Here is a 15,927-nt window from a genome sequence, read left to right as displayed (position 1 = left end):
TCTTTTTACAGTAAGAGTACAATGCTTGAGAATGTAAATGCACAGGATATTAAAGAAATAGTACTGTGATCTTATTGTAATTTTCTTCAGCAAAAAATTCCTGTAAATTAACGTACAGTTGGATTACGTTAATCACGTTTGATTCTAAATATTTAATGATTATCATCTTTCTGCCATATAACTATTACATCCACGTTCTTAAATTACAGCCAATTTGTAAATTTTTACTACTGAAATTCAGAAACCAAGTAACATATGGGGATATAAAGCAAATGTCTCAATGCAATGAGACACCTTATTTTAGAGTAAGGCCTCATTTTTGTGGCTTATAGAACAATGGTTTATAAGACCCCTACACATGATAGGCCAAGTTTCTAAAGCAGCACAGGAAAAGTGGTAATATTCAATAACAAGAGACACAGAGTCTTGAAAAATCACGGACCAACCCAACATTCTGTTAACATTAATTTTATAAAATACCTTACATGAACAGATAAAGAACTTGAGCATACATAAAAACCAAAATTTAAAAAGAATGTTGAATAAAATATAAATTAATTGAACACATCACTAAGTTTGCCACATGTTAGACAAGTTTATAAAAGGCATTTTCAGATAAAATAGTTATTTGAAAGAAAATCCTTCAAAATGGAAACTACTAAAGTCCTTTTTCAAGAAGTCATTCCTAAAAGCGCTAAATTCCAGGTCAACAGGTAGTACCTGAATTTGCTTAGAATACGGTGTTCTTTTGTTTCAAAATTTGTCAAGCTTTACAACACAAATATAAATGCTTTCAGGTCAGAGTCATCAGTGCAAAGTAAAGCTTCAAGCTGAAAATGAGAGAAATATAACAGAAGAAATGATCCTGGTACGAAACTTCCTAAATTCACATTATGAAAAAAAACCTGTGCCAGATGCACTCTTGAGATACAGAACATTAACAGATTTTACCAGTGGCTATTTCAGGGTTCCAGGCAAGCCATTAACATAGCTAATCATTTATTTTATCACAATTTCAATTTTTTTCTACTCAGTCTTCGGAAAAGATACATGCTGCTGATGTCTCCTCGCTGCTCAACTTCTGACTCAATTCGCTTAAAATGCAGTAATTTAGCAAAAAAGGAGATCAAAAGTGAGGCCAACAGACATCGAAATGATGGTTTAAAGCCTGCAATGACATATAATTGGAAGAAATATGATAGCACGTTTCTGAGTTTAACCAACTTTATTCATTCAAGCATTTCCACTGAAGTCAGTCTTCCTTAAAGTTATATATGTGCACAATACACTGCCAGGCTCAAACTCTGATGTCTTTCAAAGGTTAAAAGATGTTTAGAGAACTGTGTGTTTAGAGAACTACACTGTAGCCAGATTAATTTATTTTAAGCCTATTAATTCCTGCTGAGTAAACATCAACACTGTGGCAAAGCAGTTTTACTTTGTTTGACTTTAAAACTATTAACCAAAACAGGTTTGAAATAGTCTTCACGTTCCACTATTTAGAAGTGTTATTAGCACACTCATTTAAAGATTAATGGAACTCTTTTCAAGTTACCACTCAGAATATTGCTCATCAAGCTTTTTATAACACATACCAAATAAAAAAAGTGTCATTGGTGGTCACAACCAGAAAGAAGGAGGAAAAATTTAAAACCTTTATTCTATCAGGCAGGAGTTCCAGCCACTCACTGAAATATAAGTCTGTAATTTATACTAAGCTGCTGCATAAAAATGAGAAGATTAGCTCTCCATTACAATTCAGCATTTCAAAAGTCAATCTGTCGATTGTTTTCTCATCCTTGTGAAGCGTTGTCATTGCTATTCTGGCAGTTATGCTAGAACCTCACTTAAGTAATTCCAGTACAACCAGAGCATTTAATAGCATGAATAATTTTGAATTTATAGTTAGCTAAAATGCTACAGTGATGTTGTAAACAAACCAAATGAATAAGAAGCTTCGAGCTATGCAAAACTTTTCGACAAAACAGAGGAAAGATGTACTTGAACTAAAAGCACAGAACACAAATCAAAAGTTTTCATAAGCTGTACTTAAAGAATGAAAATTTAAAGGATGTTGCATATGCCCTTTTCTAAAACAAACTCAGAATCATTTGCTCAATTCAAAATGGAACAGAAGCTCTTCCCTATACCCACATTTCTCCTGATCACCTTTTATCACTGGAGCAGATGATATCCATACTCTGCTTTGTGATGCTACAAAATAATTTAATTAGTTTTAAGAATGAGGTTTTTTTATGAAACGATGGAATTGGGTATCACAGTAATTTCCACTGGGCGTTCCCAGTTATTTTGGATCCTGAAATTCAGCTGTTTGCTGTTGTTAAAAAAAAAAAAAAAAAATCTTTAAAATAAATGCATTGGCTGCTGAGATCTGATCCTGTAAGCGATGTAACTTTTACCACTTGCTCTGAGGGAAGGAGAACACCAACAGCTGATAGGGAACAACAAATACATACCTCACACCCATCTTAGCACGCTGTGAAAATTCTTGTACACTGGTCACATCTCAAAATGTGAAAAACATTCGGACTACCACACGATTTTACCTTTTCAATAGTAACAAAAGATTTCAAAGTTTCCTAAAAAACCCCAAGAAAGCAGCAATCTTAAGAATCATTTTGGAAATATCTGGACTCAACTTTAAGTGTACTAAGAACAGAGTTGTTTTCTCTCTCTCTTTTCTAAATTTGGGAAGATTTGGCTTGCATCAATTTGGGCTCAAAAATGTCAAGCCTGGAGTATCACTAACCAAGCAAAGCAAAAATGTATTTCCAACTAAGCAGTTGGAAAGGGAGTGAATGAATTTGAGTATTAGACACATACTTGAGAATAATAAAGTGTACAGACGAGGAGGTTATGAACTTTGCAAAAAATATTGCTACAGTAGCATTAGAAATCAACAGTGCATCAAAGATTTAAAGTTTCCATATTAATACAAATTGATCCAAGCCACAATGAACCACAGGATAATCGCTCAAAAAATTAACCGCATTCTACTTTACAGAAGCTACAACTGGAATTTACCTGAATATCATTAATATGATTCAAAGATTCCTTCTAGTCTGGCATGCCTCAGTTTACACAGGTCAGAGAGAACTGGCGCCAGCAGTGTGTAATCAAAACGCGGTATTATCATGTGCATTTGGCTTTTTTGAACATTTGCAATCAAATACTCAAATTTGAAAGCTTTTACATGTTAGAACTCAGTATCACTGCTGCATGAACTGTTTTATCTGTTGGTTGGGATTTTTTTGTGGAAACTGTATAAAAGACCTTGAGGACTACAGGTCACGGAGTTCATGTTAAACAGAAAGCTGCCCAACATTACTGTCAAAATACCTTTAGAAAGACAGTTCATAAACAGAATAATGCATTTTACATTCAGATATTTCCTCTCTCAACAGTAATCTCAGAAGGAAAAAAAAAATATCAGTAGTGAAGGCCACATACTTTTGCATTTGATGAGCTGAAATGCAAAAAATAATTAAAGCATCTTGTAAGAGAAAAAAAACCAAACCAAACACAGAACTTCTGGAAAGTGATTATTTAGTTGATGGGGTGGTCAGCATGGAAACTGTTGGGAATGCTACAGCAGAACTGACCACAAGTACAAGGAAATATGAACAGGAACATAGTACAGGCACCAACTAGAAAACTGTAACTTGTCAACTTGTAAACAAGAAAAAGCATTTCACAGATTAAAAGTTCTAGGGAAGTAAACTTCTTTAAATTACTTTGTCAGTTCAACCCTGATTTAAAAAAGTATGGCTAGCAAAAATACATAAGCCTCAGCATATTTATAAGTCTTGATCAGAGCAGCCAGGAGCCTTTGATAAACGGCTGGAAACAAACACCCTTCTATTAAGGATGAAAGAAAAATACTCCATTCTCTTCTTTCTCTCTTTTCCCAATCCACACGTGTACATGTAGAATTCACATGCTCCAAGGAAATCTTGATGCTGCTATAGATTGAGACGTGGGGAGACTGGTGGAGGAAAACAGACAAACTCTCTTAAAATACTACGGGCCACGTCAACATTATTCTGGGCAATTTCAAGTGCCCTCTTGACTTCTTCAAAGGAATAGCCTTCTCCCATAAGTTTTGCAATTTTTGCATCCACATTTTCTGTTGAACTGTCAGAGCTGTATGCTTTCCTGTGGTGTATTTCCGGTGCAGTCCTCCGAGGCAGTGGTTTAGGGGGCCTGGCTGGTGCTTGTGAACCATCTGTTTCAAATAAAGGAGATGAAAATCATTATAAATTGGCTTAAAATTGCGTTATAGGTAGGTTGACCTCATCAAGCAGTTTAAAAAGTAAAATTCTGAAGAAACATGAAAAAGATATTTTAATTCACTGATATATCTCATTTTAAAATTTGGACAGAAGCTGATTTCCTCAAGAACATCCAAAATGGAAATAATATAGCAAAACACTATTTTAATACTATGATAGGAACATGCAAGTTATAATCTGCATTATCCAAAACTGGAAGAAAAATAAAGTATGTAACTATGATGAAAATAGCCAATCAAAACTTTAGAGGCTCTCCACTGCCAACCCCCAATTTGAGAACTTTTTCTTAAGTCTGTTAAAAACACCCCAAAAAACTACAACCCACAAACCAAACAAATTTGATCACAATTTTATTCAAGACTGTAAGTTGTGCAGAAGAGGAATCCAGACAAATATGCCTGAGGGAGAAAAATCCTTCACTTATTGGTACATCTTGCAGATTCTGTTCAGTCAATTGCAGTTCATTTCATGCATAGCAGCTATGCAGAAGTACAGAAATAACTGGTTTCCCAAAAAAACCCTCCAGTCCAATTATTATCAGTGGTCAGAACAGAACACAATCCTTCCTCTACAGTCCCCCTTTGGCAATATCTCCCCTTTCCTTCTCTTCTATGGAAAGACTACCTTCACAGTTAATGCTGGTGCTAAGAATAATGATGTGCTAATGTAAAAAGCGAATATTCAAACTCGCTAATCTTCTGAGTCAAGAGTTTTGTGCTCAAGTAAACTTGGCACTTTAATGAAACCTCTTTATCCTCACTGATTCCACAATAAGAAGCTTAAATACAAGCAGGGATAGAGTAGAAAACACTTTCAAGAGCAAAGTATTTAAATAAATAAATAAATAAATAAAGTCTTTAATCCTTCAAAAAGCATTCTAAAAAGTTTCATCAACAGTGACTTTGATAGATGAATTAGAGGAGTCTCTGGCTGTGATACTTGCTGTTTACTTACACTGACAGCAATGGCATTTTGCAATGTTAAGTACTTCAGAGACAGTTTTTTAGTGATGAAAGAATGTTGTAGTTCTAGTATTGCTGTTACAACATGCTACCTTATTATAACACTGAAATAGATAGAACTGTAATTCAACTGAATGCATTAAACACTTAGGATGAATGAAAATAGTTGACATTAGTGCAAGCCTAACCAAGGTGTATTTTTCTCAAGTTTCCATGCATTCAGATCAGAGTGTTGCTATACATTTTCATTCTATTTCTTAATTCAGAGAAGATAAGCAAAGAGTACTTTAGCAAGATGGTAATATTCATATAACAAATGGACGTGAGAAATTTCATTAAAAATTTAAAGGGCTAAAATTAATGGGCTAAAATTAATTTTGTTCTAATTTCATTGCCTATTTTCCTTGCCAATAGTTATGACACAACCTACAGGCTATAAGGGCTATTTCATATATGTAATGATTTTTTTCTCTCTGAAGATGAAAATAATTATATAAATGCTAAACATTCTAGTAAACACACCTGGAGCAGATCCAAACCTGCTATGAAGGTGTGGAAGATCCGTGAAACACTGGTTTGAGAAATTAACTGTAGTTCAGGAAATGTGATTAATCACTACAACTAAATCAGAAACAAGTTCAAATTTCTTATTTCACTTATTTTAGAAAACTCAAGCCTGTAACAGAAGAATATTCTTTATACTTTAAACAATGACATATCACATTGAAAACAGTTTCCTTTCACAAACATTTCAAGCTCTTAATATGCACATTTTGTTATGGACTTCCTTTCTGTAGAGGATGAAACAAAATTAATTTGCAAATTTTACATTTTCTGCTGGGCTTGAAGTACAGAAGAAATTCCTTATGCATATATCAGATTCTTCTGTGTGTGTGTTATGAGAGATATTTTTGCTATGCCCAGTCTAATACAGGCTTAAATCTTATTTCTTGTGTAAAACCTTCACTTTGCTCAAGTTTCCAAACAAACTCTATTAAGCAATCACATAATTCAGAAAGGTCATTTTTAATTCTGTCAGCAGATTTGCAGCACAGGCATTTTATTCTCACTGCAGTGACATCTCTCTATAGCACAGATACTTTAAGATCTTCAGACCTCTTTAACTCAATTCCCATTATTATTTTTTTAAGCACTGACATCTTTTTCAATATCTTCACATCCATATAAATTTTAGCTGAAGCTGGGTATCACATTGGATCCTGAGCTTAAAGATACTAAGCCTAAGCTGCCTGTCCATCTGGACACTGAGATAGAGGTATTTAAGCAAGACTTTCCTTCCCAGCCTCCCATCCTCTCTGATGTTTCAGCCACTGTGGATGCCTAACTAGAAATTCAAATAGATTTTCTAATTGTGTAATTCAATTAACAGTTTCTACGGCAAGAAGTTTCCTCTATCACTCACATTTCTGTAACTCAGCACCAGATTTAACCCTTGGATACCAAGGTTAGTATAAAGGCAGACACAGGCTCATTTGATAAGTGTTTAAGAAGCATGGAAAAAATTGTAAGGTGAATGCTCTGTGGCAGAGTGGGAAGAGGATATTTGTAACAATGCCAACTGTCTATTCCTCTCTGCTGTGAAATGGCCCTCCTCTATTCTACCCTTGCTACTTCTCCTGTATGTTACATGGTCTTTCACCAACAGACTGAGGAGCACCAGAGAACTGGGTGATGAAGGCTTGTTGTGCAAGGCCCTCTGTGGAGCAGTGGCAAGCAGCTGCATCTAATCTAACTGGGGTAACAGGAACAAAGCATCCCCAGGGGACATCTATACGAAGGGGCAGAGAGAGCAGGGGGAAACTGCAATATTCATCCCTTAAGCTGTTAGGCTACAGTTTGCCCAGAGAAGTTGTGGCTGCCCCATCCCTGGAAGTGTTCAAGGCCAGGTTGGATGGGGCTTTAAGCAACCTGGTCTAGTGGAAGGTGTCACCCCGCACAGTAGAGGCATTGTAACTATATGATCTTTCAGGTCTCTTCCAACCCAAACCATCATATGATTCCATGATCTTCATATTTTGTATTACTGCGTCATATTATTCCCCCTAGGGTTAACTGAAATGAACACCGAAATAATATGGAACACCCTCCCCTAAAATTGCCATGTAAAGGAATTTAAATTTGCATACAAGTGCTTTTATAAGGCCAGGTGAGCAAATAGGCAGCAAATATACAGCAGATGTCGGTATTAGAGGCCTAATTTTCTTCTGCCTTTTCCACATATCATTGGCTGTGCCTAGGTAAACTATGCTAACTATCAGCAATATCTCCTTCTTTTGCTTTAATTTTAATAGGTTTTAAAAGTTGTATTTAAGACATTTGAAAAACCATGCCTTTGGGATAGTTAGATGCATAGCTGAGAACTATTACTTAAGTGTTCAATACTGAATATGCTGCTGAATTAGAAAAAATTTCTCATTTAACAATTCAGTTAAACATCATGGGAGCAATCTTAAAACAGTCAAACTGAAGCACAGAAGTTAAAGGACTCCCCATGCTATTCTAGGGAGCCAGTGGCTAAATTCTAATTAGATTTGAGAGCGAACTACATTTCTTTTCCAGCTAGTTGAAAGAATAACCATACAAAAGGGCTGAAATGAAGAATTTCCTATAGTTCAGAATAAATGCAAAACCAAAAGTTCTGAATACTGTTACACTCTCTATGTTGTCTTTTTAAAACACAGATGAAGGTAAATTCTTCATCCTGAAGCTCATCAGTTCTGTTCTATGGAATTACTGCTACTGTAAATAACAACTTTCCAATTAAGAGTATGACCTGATCTATCACATAGTTTTCATTTAAGTGAAAGTTAATCGAATATCTTGCTGTACATCATGCTGATTTAGAATAGTATTTATGGCAAAGGTCAACATGTGAGTGTTTTAGATGGCTGTGGGAAACATACCAATAGAAAAGTATTTATTACATGACATCAGAAAGCTCCAAGATCTTAAGTTGCAAGCATCTTGCTGTAATTTAGGAAAACTAAAGATTGGTCTACCACAGAATTGCAAGAATTGCAGGAAAACTCTGTAGCTTTAAAAGGTAGTTATATCAATGTCATAATTTGTACTACAAAAGAAGTTAAAATAAATAGTTAACCTAAATAAATCAGGTTAACGTTGTAAGACTAACAGATCCTTCACAGTGTCACATATAAAACAACATAAAACAATTTTTTTCTAACAATGGGAGTAAAAAAGAGAAACACTGTTATATAAGTAGAGGTATCCTCTCAAAAGTGCTATTATTTACCAAAGCATCACGCTAATTCTCAAATGTGCTATTCATTAAAAATTCTGTAGCACTCTACAGGCTTAATTTCCCCTGTTACTTTAAGTTGGAAAAATATATTCTTTCTTTTCTATAATCAGCAGAGTGAAGCTACATATTCTTGAGGAGAGATAAAATTTCTCTTTAAAAAAATATAGAATTTTTCCACTTGTGATTGTTGCAATTAAATACTGATTATCACTACAACTGAAAGACTTGAGAATTAAGTCCCTTTCTTTATGCATTAGAAAAGAGTTTTCATGCAGAAAGAATGAGTAATAGTTCAAAGCATCCCTTGGCTTTTTCTTTGTGTGGTCTCCCCACACAACAAAATGAGGTAGGTGGGACAATCCTCCCCGTTCCCCATATACCATGCACATCTAAAGAAAAGAAAATTTGTCTAAAAACTGGTCAAAGTACTTTGAAATACAGGTAATACTGTTATTATTTAAATTAATTTGAGTAGCTTTCCTTTAAATACTATTTGTGCAGCCTGAAAATCATAAGCAAAATATCTATGGCAGAGGAACTACTTCTACTGTACCTGTTCTGTGGCAAATAGAAGTCTGAATTCTATTTTGGTTTTGTTGTTTTATTAAAAAACAGTTGTGGGGTTGTTTTTTTTTCTCTCCATTCTCATATGGGTTTTTTTGGTTTGGTTTTTTTTTTTTTTAAAGGAGCAATGAAACAAAGATAGAAGTAAGATGCGTGCAGTCCCTGCAGGATTTTTGATCTCCTGTGAGCTCACACCTCAAGCTGGCAGAAAAATCTCTGCCTTTCTCAAAAACTAAGGAACACTAGAACTCACATAAGAATTCAGTTTGGCAGCTAGTGAAATTGATGCCATTAATATCTACACCTACAGACAATAGGTAGCCACTTCTACCTTTATTGCAGAACTTTAATCTCCATTATCCTTTGATGATTTTGTATTTTTGTAAAGCAGTATTAACCATTGCCATTTGTTGCCTGGAATGACAAAAACCTCATTGGACTTTATGGATGAAAGTTATTTGCTTCATAAAGTTGTAATTTTCTACAAGAACAGTTTTCTACCTTACCTGAAGATGGAGGAAGTTGATCATAGTCTTGAGATGTCCTATTTGTTTTGACATTTTCTCCAGTTACTCTACGAGCAGGTGGCAAAGGAACATGACCAGTTATCGGATCGAAATGGGGATCTATAATAACAAAAAAAGTGTCTTAACATAATTAGAATTATTATTCGGGAGAGGGTTGATGCAGAGAAGCTAGTCTTAAAACAGCCCCCCTTTCAAGCAAAAAGGCCATGAATCCAAACACAAGTTTGGATATGCATGTGCTCCATTGCAGGTGCATATGCACATATACATTCAAATTCAACACTTGCATAGTAGACATGCAACTATGTCTTGAAGCGACAGAAACAAGAGCACAGCTCAAAGATGACCTATCTTGCACTGACTATGGCTCTTCCGTTTACATCCATGAAGTAACTTTCAATTACCCAACTCTGACACTGCCAGGATTGTGGCTGGCAACACGGAAAAGGTTGCAAAGCTGCAGCAGCACGATGAAAAATATAGAATCATAGAATGGTTTGGGTTGGAAGGAACTTTAAAGATTATCTAGTTCCAATGCCTGTGCCATTGGAAAGGGCACCAGCTATTCAGTTTGGTTACAGCTTCATACCACTTCTATGCTTTGCACTTCACAAAGACTGCAGGGCAGATTTCCTGTCCATGCAGTCCCAGTTAAATATCACAGGGTAAATATTACAGAGACTGGTAAAGGTTGTGACTAGGCTTTTCAGTTCTCTCTGATGATTACAGGAACAGTATTTTAAAAATGAAATACATAGTCCTGGCAAATTGTGATATTGTGTCCTCCGTTTTTTTCTGGCTATTGAGGATGCGGCTGAGCAAGTGTTAACATCATCCTGGACGTGGTTTCTGCTCTGGACTAAGAAGAATGTTTGGTATGTGAGTGCAACTTTTTGCTGTTGTTGATGATGAAATTATTATTATAATCTGACAGGCTTTGATGGATAGCTGGGAAATCACCTCCAAGACTTGTATGGAAATCAATCATCAAAAACTTATCATAAATCATCTACAGCAGTTTATTTGACAAGATGCAAAGTGAGTAATATGGCTTTAGAAATACCATATGAATAAAAGAAGATAAATCCATACAACCATGTGTACCTAGGTAGATGTATACACTTCTAAGATTAATGAAAACTGCTGCTATAAGATTGCACTCACTATGCAACTATGAAGAACAATACATGGCTATAGATACATTTTCTAAATCTGTAATTAAAAGCTACTGAATGTTTTTAACACTATCAGTGATGTTTCTTAGATTTTTTTGGAAGTAACACTTAAAAATTTAAAACTCTGCATGTTTCTGAGAACTGCACACAGATAGACAGAGCTTGCGTCTGTGTGTGAGGGCTTCTGTTTTTCCTCTCCATTACCATTAGAACTGAAAGGTGCAGTGTGTGTTTCTGCATCAGATGACACAATTGAGGCACCCATGCAGACGGGTCTGCTGCATATTACACTATTTTTATTCTGAAGTGTAGAAAATAAATTCATTCCTGGCCCTGCATTTCTGAAGATCAACCTTTACATCCTGTAATGTGCTAAGTCTTTTTATCTGGATGCACTCGTTATAAGAAAAAGTAACACACTGAGCTGAATATACATTATAAAAATACACACTATTTTGGCAAATTCCTCAATGTCAGGCCTTGACTGGTTGCAAAAAAACCCCATAATAAAAACATTCCATAAAAGGTCACTGCAGTTCAACCTGAACTAGCTCACGTTCAACCAACAGTAGTATCATTCACAAAGGTCAGCCAAATGCCTGACAAACTGTCAGGCCATTAGAGTTGCACATGACTGCTTATCATCTACATTCTGGCCTTCCTGTGATATTATAGCCAAAACATTTCAAGTCATCCCTCTCCATACAGCCTCCAAGAAAAACAGAGAAGACGACATCTACCCACACCACCACAAGGCAGATCATCACTGAAAATACTCCTGGGACAAGTAAATTTCAGATACTAACATCCTTTGGAAGCTTCACAAAGGAAAATAAAGTAACTTTACAAGTATGCAGTATAACTCACAAAAATCCTGTTGTAATCTTTATCACAAGCAGAAAATGTATTCAACTTAATTAATCTGACAATCGAACACTTTTCAACTCAAAGACAGAAACTGTATATTGTTAACATAGCTTTTATGCCTTTTACAAGCAAAATATGAGACTGAAAAAGTGTCACTGTGATTCACGGAGAGAGAGAGAGGCGAAAACTTAACTTATCAAAAAAGTTATGAACCACAGATGCTTGCAACTGTGTTCAAAATTTTTGCAGCAAAATTTCACAACAGTATTAAGAAATCAGGATGTTCTTTTCCCTTATTTTCTAGTTTTTCATCAAGTTCCAACTTGAACGTGAACTCCATGAACTAAGTTTCACTTTAGGAAACAATGGAGTTGACAGGATTCAGACCAGAATCACAGACTACAACAGAAAACTTGGTGCTTCCCAAATCACAAGCAGAAAGTACAATTTGCCAAAATGTCTATCCTGTTATAGAAATACTATCCTTATTTCATTATGTTCTGATAATGAGAAGTTAAGTCTTCTTATTTTCCAAGTTGTTTCATCTCCACCATTAAAAAACCCTGTATTTTTTAATATTTTGTATAATGAAGTATAGATAAAACAGGCTTCTGAAGCCCGATGACAACTTTATCACAGAACAGATAAGCTTCTGAAATAAAGGAAAATGAAATAAAATACGTTGTTTCCTTTGCATTCCTACCAGAATGAAGGAACAGTTCATGTCCTGAAGAAGGTCGGCTTCCTGAGCCAGCAGGTTTTGTGTGCTCAATCATGCTGTGCCTAGCAGGTGGTGGTGGTGGCGGTGGTAATGAAGGAGGTGAGTTATCAAATGCATCTTCACCTGCATTTTAGAAAAGAATTATTGGATGAGCAAAGCTTCATTAAGAACTGTAGAATAAAGAGTGATGCTTAAACTTGATTTTTCTCTGGCTGCTGAGGCCTTTACTCCTAGGGTTCATCAAGCAGTTCAGTGACTCCAATAACAAAACTGTAAAACTGGCTCTTACTATGCACAATCCTCTTCTAAAACATGCTCTGAATGACCTCTGCAGTGTTCAGTTTCTTTTCTGGGATGAGGGGACAGGTTTCTTTTAGCGGCTTAATTGCAAAGAGTGTATTATAATGAAAGCTTCACTCAATATAATTGCAGAATAACAGCTGTATTTCAGTGGCTAAGCAAATTATTTATATTCAAACACCAATGCTGACTACATTGAATCTGCTACGTTATACTGTATATTATCTTTATCTGCTGTTTTAAAGCTCTGACACCAAATATAAACTGAATTTTCTAGAGCTTGGCAGAAGAATGTACTCCTTACACAAGGTGGTGCAGACAGGACTGAAGTTACCAAGCAGTGTGATTTTTATGTGTTCTTCTACCATCAAGGCTATGTACTCTTGCAAGTCAGGAACACTTCAGGGACCAGAAAGAGTATAGCGGGGGAACACTGAAAATGTTCAGAAGGTTTCATGGAACCAGAAAACTGAATGATGACACATACACACTGGCACAGTAATGCAGCTGAGTTTGTCAAAGGTGTGTGTGGTGGCCAAGCACAGCCCCAGCATATATATGGACCTCACTGACTTTTGTGTAGGAGAGCAGAACACAAATGGGAGTTGGTGACTGTAGGCAGCAGTGAATTTTGAACTGTCCCTTGATAGTGGAAAAAACCCAGAAATAAACTTCTTAATTTAGTTTTTTTTGACTTAAACACCATCTCTTCAGCATTCTTCTTTGTATGTGATAAAAGAAATGTAATTATTTAAGCTCCAATAGGAAAATCCCTCCACTCTTGCATTCAATTGCAATGCTCAAACTTCATATTAAGGGACAAAAAAAATATAATTTATTTTAGGGAAAATAGTTTTGGTTTTCTTTATAGCTAGAACACAGATTTAGTATGCCTTTTCATTTGTCTTGCATGAGGGCTTACGGACAGATACTAAGCACAGATCACTGACACAAATACTGACTTTACAGCTGTAATATTTAGCCCATAGCTTGTCTGGTACTCTTAACACACTCAACATTGGTTGTTTTTCAGTAAACATGTCATTTGGTTCATCTAGCCAATGTTAACCATTAAATTTAAATGTAATCAGCAAAAAGTCTGCAACCTAAAGGGGGCACCAGAAGATCATAATCGGATGGTGTCCTGTTGAGCAAAGAGCTGTGTTTTGGGTTGTCTCTGGTAGGAGGTCGTGCAGGTGGCAAAGGTACTGGAACAGTAGGTGCATCATAGACATCTCCTGAATGACACAACCACAAGAAGTGAATGTTTTCTTGCTGTACCCCTAGAACAGCATAGAGTAAATTTTCTTGCTAAACAGTGAAAAAATAAAAACATACCTAACTCTGGATGTTTTGATTTCTTCATCTCAGAAGTAGCATTGTGCGTTCCATTTGTTACTCCAGCACATTGACCATTCTCGCATACCCTGAAGACATACATTAAATAGGAAACAGTCAACCAGCTATCCAAGTATTAATTCCCCAAATGACCAAGTACCCGAGCTGGCATGTTATATGGAAACAAATGAAAGATGACAAGCTGCACCAATTTTAAATTTTTTGTTTTTTATATTGAGAGCAGATACTGGTTAACTGTCAATGAAACTGATTTGAAGGGTTATAGTGCTTTGTCAGTAGGGTACTGACATGGCTTAAATAATTTACTCAAGGCTGCAATACAAGATAGAGGAAGAACTAACATTAAGCACAGCCCTCACTTTAGAGCTCAGGTCATTAGTTTATTCATACAGTTAAGTCACAGACTCAATCCTATTTCACCTTCCTAGCTGTTGAACTTTCCCTAGCAGAAATATGAAAAAGGGAAATGTGGACTTTGGTAATTACCACTGAAGTAACATAGAGAAGTCAGTAAACAAAATAAAATAAAACAATAACAACAAAACCCACACACAAACAGAACACACCACACCACTAACGAGAACATTGAAGAAAAAAAAAATGAAGATTGAACTAATCAAAGCAGTTTTGCAGGTGCCTAGTCAAGAAGTTGAGTCTTGCTGATACTTCTACCAGAGTTTACTTTTTTTTAATAGCAGCACATTATGCCCTCAAAATTAAACAGTATTAAATTAAATATGAAAATAATCTAAACCAAACAGCCCGAAGTCGCCTATAAACTTGTCAGGAAAATATTGGAGATTATTTTTGTAAGATGACTCTGTTCAAATATGGAAGGGAAAAACTCAGAACAAAAGCCTTTTCATAATATTAAATATTGCTTAAATAAATGTGAACTAACTGGGAAATTACTCCTGTCATTGGAACTGTGGACCCTGCTTATTCAGAAAGAACCAGAGTTTCTTTGGAAAAAGGCCACTGTGCTAAGCAATTACAGCTTAAAAATCAAATTCCCAACCCACCATGCACCATTATTACTAAATACTGTCAAATCTGCTAGAGCTATGTACAGCTAAAATTTCAGATCTTGGGTTTTTACCAATAGTATGAACATTTATAGACCTATCAGCTTTGGCCATATGGAAAGGAGGAATGAGTAAAGGTCTGGAATCATTTAAAATATATAAACAGGAAAGAGGAAGTGAAATTGTGTTTGTGGTCCCAAGAGTTATAACTAGAAGTAACGAAATAAATGCAAGAATAATTACAAGACTTAAAAAACAAAACAAAAAAAAAACCCTGATGGTAAGAGCTATTTTGTTATGAATTGATTTCCCCAGGGAAGTAGTAGAGGAAGTGTTGCTTCTAACTTTGAAAAAAGATTGGTTCAATCTCTCAAATGCAGTGGATGCAATACTTCCTTTCACTCCTCAGCATATACATTAAACAACTAAGAACATTCTCTATTTTAACTTGAATCTATTCTTCATTTTCAATAATCTAGTCAGCCACAGGCAGCAAGATAACTTAGCATGGCACCACTTCAGAAGTATTCAGGTCATAATCAGCCCAGTTAAGTGATCAGTTTACAAATCACACTGAAATACCTGTTTACATCAACAGTAAACACCAGAAAGGCAGGCAACAAATGAGTACTAACAGCAAGCCTTTTATCCTTTTCCTTTTGGAAAAGCTTCATTAGAAAAAGATAGTAAATGTAATAATGTATCATTCTTCTAATAGTAGCCTAATTAGTAATGCTGAAATTCTTTCCCTCCATTTCATGTTGCTGAACTTCCCCTCTACCTGGGAAGAGAAGATCAGCTGTAGCAAACCAGACAACTGATCTGCCAGAA

At 35.7% G+C, this 15,927-nt stretch overlaps 1 protein-coding gene across 4 annotated transcripts in view; it reads right to left on the bottom strand.

The window, feature by feature from the left end:
- Positions 1-452: 452 nt before the first annotated feature.
- CBLB (Cbl proto-oncogene B) overlaps positions 453-15,927 on the bottom strand; it is a 128,292-nt gene continuing 112,817 nt past the window's right edge. For 3 of the 4 annotated variants that reach the window (XM_030471809.1, XM_030471812.1, XM_030471813.1), the window contains 5 exons: positions 14,051-14,139; positions 13,819-13,950; positions 12,395-12,535; positions 9,629-9,748; positions 453-4,246 (listed from right to left, as the gene is read on the bottom strand). In XM_030471809.1, the coding sequence (XP_030327669.1) occupies positions 3,984-4,246; positions 9,629-9,748; positions 12,395-12,535; positions 13,819-13,950; positions 14,051-14,139 (745 nt within the window). In that variant the 3' untranslated portion in view covers positions 453-3,983. The remainder of the gene's footprint in view (positions 4,247-9,628; positions 9,749-12,394; positions 12,536-13,818; positions 13,951-14,050; positions 14,140-15,927) is intronic. The other variant, XM_030471810.1, reaches the window with a different exon arrangement.

This window comes from Strigops habroptila, chromosome 2 (genome assembly GCF_004027225.2).
Source record: "Strigops habroptila isolate Jane chromosome 2, bStrHab1.2.pri, whole genome shotgun sequence".
NCBI lineage: Eukaryota > Metazoa > Chordata > Aves > Psittaciformes > Psittacidae > Strigops > Strigops habroptila.
The sequence above is the reverse complement of the archived record's forward strand: the minus strand, read 5'-3'. Positions and strand labels throughout refer to the sequence as shown.